Source organism: Orycteropus afer, unplaced genomic scaffold (assembly GCF_000298275.1).
Source record: "Orycteropus afer afer isolate SDZICR_OR568_19922 unplaced genomic scaffold, OryAfe1.0 scaffold00059, whole genome shotgun sequence".
Taxonomy (NCBI): Eukaryota; Metazoa; Chordata; class Mammalia; order Tubulidentata; family Orycteropodidae; genus Orycteropus; species Orycteropus afer.
The window spans coordinates 2671184-2676389 of NW_006921646.1; the positions used below are offsets into that span (position 1 = coordinate 2671184).

Sequence of the window (5206 nt, forward strand, 5' to 3'; positions counted from 1 at the left end):
AAAAAAAAAAAAAAACAACACTGCCATCTAGTTGATTCTGACTCATAGCATCCCCCTTTGGGTTTCCAAAATGGTAAATCTTTACGGAAGTAGACTGCCCAGTCTTCATTCCGTGGAGTGGCTGGTGGGTTTGAACCACCAACCTTCTGGTTAGTAGTCAAATGCCTTTGGCACTGTCACCAGAACTTTACCAATTACACTGAAGTGCTTGTGTTCCTCCCCAACCTCCACAGCCCTGTTTCTTCCTTCTCCCCAAGCTTATTTATTTGGCTGGAATATTGGTGGAACACTTTTTAGAAAATCATTAATAGTTTCTAAAATGCATTAGAAAAATGAGGTTTTTGTGTGCTAATTGTTATAAAGCACATTATGGCCTGTTAGTGTTCTTGACTTGAGCCAAGTATGGTTACTGAAGGGTTCTCAGCATGGACCTTATGTTCATATTTCTTACAACTCCAACAGTGGTGAGGTGGTTCTCTGTGCCAATGTACATTCATGAAATTGCTCCAGTTATATGGTAGCTGTAACTGATTAAAAAAGCTGACTGAAAAACATGTGAGTAAGAAAAAGGGTCAGTTTAGGGAACTAATGTCCCTTGTCATTTTTGGAATGCAATCTAGTAATAGTGTTCCCCTTATTGTCATTAGGTCATGATCCCATGTGGTTCTTGGTTCTTGTGCTGATCTCTGTTTTTTGTTTGAGAACATCTAAGTGATTTAGAGACAGGATAAATTTGTTGCATTTCTTCTGTCACATATTTCTTTTTCCAGCATTTTGTGGGGTTGGGGAGGCTACTTTTTTGTTTTTGATTGAAATTCCGTCACACTCTCTTAAATGATATTTTCTGACTCCTTGTTTTCTTTTTCTTTTTATGTGCTTGCAGCTCCTGGAATGAGGCCACCCATGGGAGGCCACATGCCAATGATGCCTGGGCCGCCAATGATGAGGCCTCCCGCCCGTCCCATGATGGTGCCCACTCGGCCAGGAATGACTCGACCAGACAGATAAGGACAGAGGGCAGCCTCTTTGTATCAGTTTTGTATTACTTGTACTACTTCACCAGGAGATCATGGTGCTGTGACTCTGGGTGTTTTCTAATAGCATGACAAAGGAAGACTTGCTCCTCCCTTCTATCAAAAAGAATAGTTTCACATTGGAGTAGTGGAAAAAATAATTTTTGTTTGTATTGTGACGTGAAAATAAAATTTGTTGACTCTTTTAGTTAAAAATGTTCCCTGTTTCTCTCCTCTGTTTTGTGTTGTTATAAAGGAGATGAAGCATTCTTACTGTGTTTCTCCAGCTCATTCTTTCTTATGTGTGCTGTCTACATGAGATTCTTTTCCCTTGTTTGTAGGAGTATGTTCCTTTGGGCACCCCACCTTTATGTAGTTGTTTTGGTCTTCTACGCTAACAAAAAAATACCATAAATGGAGATGGCTTCCACAAACAGGGATTTTATTCTCTTACAGTTTAGGAGTCCAAGTTCAAAGTGCCAGCTGGGTGAAAGCCCCTCAACCTTGGTTTTCAGCTCTGACTCTTGCTCCTAGAGGCATCTCTTAACTCATGTAGCTGCTGGCTGCTGAGGCTGACAAACCCAAAGTTGACAAATAAAATGTCACAGTCCCAAGATTACCAAACAACATGACAGGCCACTAGTTCAAGTCCAGAGACAATCCCAAGATCAGCAGGAAACATGGCAGATTGCTGAATGAAGGAAGACTCAGCTACATTGCAGGGTCCTAGCGTGCCAAAAAGCTCAGACACCTTTCTCAAAGCTTTCTTCTTTAATACTAGAAGCAGACCATATCCCTAAGGCAGCTACTCAGGTGCTCCAGTAGATTCCACCATGCAGTTGATTACCAGTCTCATCATGGAGAATAAATACATCCAGCTGCCCAGCCATTCAAAACCAGGCCCAGCCAAGTTGACACATAACCTTAACTACCACAATAGTAAACTGCTCTTATGAAGAACTTCAGTAAATCTAACACTTACAGAGCTTTTGTTGATTAATAAGCAGCACAACTTAACTAATTTTTTACATTAATAACACTTTATGTGATAAATGGTAAGTTTTAAGCAGGACTTTGAGCCGGTTCATCTTAGTTAAGTCACGTCCAACGAAGTGAAACCACTATGGACTGAAATTTGCAAATACGGAGTGCCTGAAACAATAACTGGAATGGGAAAAGTAAGAGGTGATGCCTTGCTGGAAACTTAATTTTATTCTTAGAAAACAAGAGCAGTGATTTCATTGCATAGGAATCAAATCTCTTGAATGGCAGAGTCTGAAACAGCAGTGCCCAGCTCAAACATGGTGGCTGACTGCATCACTTTGGCTATAAAGCCCTGGCAATAATACAAAAAAGCCTCTACAGTCCTGAGAGTAATCCAATCTCCTGCATCAAATTCCTTGATGCAGGAGATTGCATTATTGCCAGGACTGTAGAGACTTTTACTTAATACTCCTCTTCTTAGTCTCCCATTCTAGGACTTGACCTATACTTTTTCAAGTTCCAGGCACCCACATTTTGCAAATTTCAATCCATTCCAGTTTTGCTTCATCAGTCTTAAACAAAACCCCCATGCCAGTGTGAAAAATGGGCTTAACATCTATTCCACTAAAAAATAATAACTGTTAGGTATGTGTCTGATTTTAAAGATTTTTATTTAGAACTGAAATGGCAATAGGTGGATGGATTACTTCTTTTCCTAGAAACTTATGAATACTCTGAAGAGGCGCTAATTTAGGCAAGGAAACCACCTTGTCTAAGTAAACAGGGTTAGAAATAGAGATTGTACCCGAGAGATGATCCTTTGTCTGACTTTTAAGCCCAGAGAATTCTATGGCTCAGGTTTGTTACTAAACTCTGCCATCTTAAAGTTTGTTAGGGACCATGTATAGGCTTGGCAGACAGTGGTCCTGTAAGTATTTGTATGATCTGTAAGAATTCCCAGTTGTATAGTAGAGTTGACAAGTGACAAGATTGTAGTCACTTCTTGGTCACAGCCAGCTACCCAGAGGGACCGAGTAGTTGAACCTGTGGTCTTGGGACCATAGTTGCAGGGGACATCAGGCTCAATTGGCATAACATACGATACAAAACATTGTTCCACCTCCTACTTTGGTGAGTAGTGACTGGGATCTTAAAAGCTTGCAAATAGCCATCTAGATGCAATGATGAATCTCTCCTCGTCCAGAGCAAAGAAGAAAGAAGAAAACCAGATTCATGGAAACAATTAGTCCTAGCAACTGGTACACCATGTGTAGTTGTAGCCTATACAACTATGAGACCAGAAGAACTAGATGGTGCCTGTCTACCACTGTCAACCACTCAGAGGGAGATCTATGTAGGAGATCCTGGATATAGTGGTAGAACAAAGTGGAAAAAAACCCAAAAACAAAAAAAAAAAAAAAAAAAAACGGAACCAGGTTTTCTGGTCTGATGGAGCCTGATGCAACCCCTGAGACTATGGCTCCTAGCTGCCCTTCAGGTTTGGAACTGAACCCACACCTGTGGCTTCCAGCCAAACAAAGACAGGCATATGAGTGAACATTTACCTGAGATAGATACACTCCCTGAAAAGAACAATTATAAGAGAAAGAAGGGCTGTTAATGCACAGGGAGACAACTTGGGGGCAGGGGTGCATGGAGGGATGGACATAGGGAAGAGGTAACTATTGGGAGGAAGTGGGAGGGGAACTGTTGCATTGGGGTAAATTATAGTCAATGTCATAAGACAAAGTGTATGTGAACTGCTGTATGGAAAGTGAATTTTTTCTGTAAATTTTCACCCAAATCACAAAAAAAAAAAAAGATACTGTCAAAAAAAAAAAAAAGTTTATTAGGGGAAACCTTGGCAGCTGAGCTTAACATGACTAAGCAAGTTTCTGTTTTGGATAGAGCCTTCTGAATGTGTCTTTTCTGTGTGCATAGGAAGCCCACAGAGACCTATTTAGGTTTTTAAGCTTTCTCTGGGGTATGTTTTTAAGCTTGAATGTTCATTTTAAAAACATTTCTAGTCTTTTGAGAAAATGTCTTACATGGTTTCAGAAAAACAGTTTGATAAAAGTTTAGTAAGCTTTGACTGAAATGAACAAAAGTAGGGGCAAATACTCTAAGGTTCTTTTTGTATTTTAGCAACTTCTAGAAAGCTCACTGCCATCTAGTCAATTCTGCCTCACTGCAACCCTGTAGGACAGAGTAGAATTGCCCCCATAGGGTTTCCAAGGCTGTAAATCTTTGTAGAAGAAGACTGCGTCATCTTTCTGCCATGGAGCAGCTGGTGGGTTTGAACCGTTTTATTTGACCTTTTGGTTAGCAGCCGAATGCCTAAACTACTTTGCCACCAGAGCTCCTTTCAATTTCTAGGGCAAACTATAATTATAATAAGTAATTATAAGGCATTTAGTTTGTAAGAAGCTGTGAAGAACACTATTTTCTGCTACTCATTTATGCCTTTAGGCATCTGGTTTCAATTCTAAAATATAAATCAACTATAATGTGAGAATTTGTATAGGTGAACCCAAGAGTACTACTAAATGTCAAGAGTGTGAGAAATTAGTATAGATGTGGGATACTATACTTCTTTTTTCTCTCTCAGCAGATCTGAAGTCATCATGAGTGTATTTAAAGTCTAAGTCATTTCCTCTACAAGGGCTTTTCAGTGGTTTGTTAGATTAGAATGCCAGTCTTCTTGATCCTATGCTACATGAGAAATAGGATCCTTGCAAATTAGCTTGTGTCTAATTTGGTCATCCTATATGGAAAAAGTCCCTTGGTGATTAAGTGTTTGCCCCAAATACATAGCTTTAATCAGATGATGGTATCTTTAGGTTCCTGGATACATTTGATAAACAGAAGGAAAAAACCTGGCTTATCTTACTGTCTTAGTTTCCTAGTGCTGCTGTAACACAACTACAAATGGGTGGTTTTAAAGAACAGAAATTTTTTTTCTCAGAGTTCAGGAGGCTAGAAATCTGAATTCAGGGTATGGCTCTAAGGTGAAGGTCCTTCTTTGTCTGTTTTAGCTTCTAGTAACCGGCAATCCTTGGAGTTCCTAGACTTACAGATTCATCTGCCTCTGTTGTTATCAGCATCTGTTTTGCCCCTGTGCTTGTGCTTGCTTGTCTCAGTGTCTATGTTGTTTAGTCAGCTCTTACTCACGGTGAGCTTATGTATAACAATAAAACTGAATTGTGCCA

General features: G+C 39.8%; 1 protein-coding gene across 1 annotated transcript in view; it reads left to right on the forward strand.

Moving 5' to 3' along the window:
* Positions 1-1008, forward strand: part of SNRPC (small nuclear ribonucleoprotein polypeptide C) — a 14218-nt gene extending 13210 nt beyond the window's left edge. Inside the window, exon 6 of the mRNA XM_007939360.2 lies at positions 884-1008. Coding sequence (XP_007937551.1) covers positions 884-1008 — 125 coding nt within the window. The remainder of the gene's footprint in view (positions 1-883) is intronic.
* The last annotated feature ends 4198 nt before the right edge of the window (positions 1009-5206 follow it).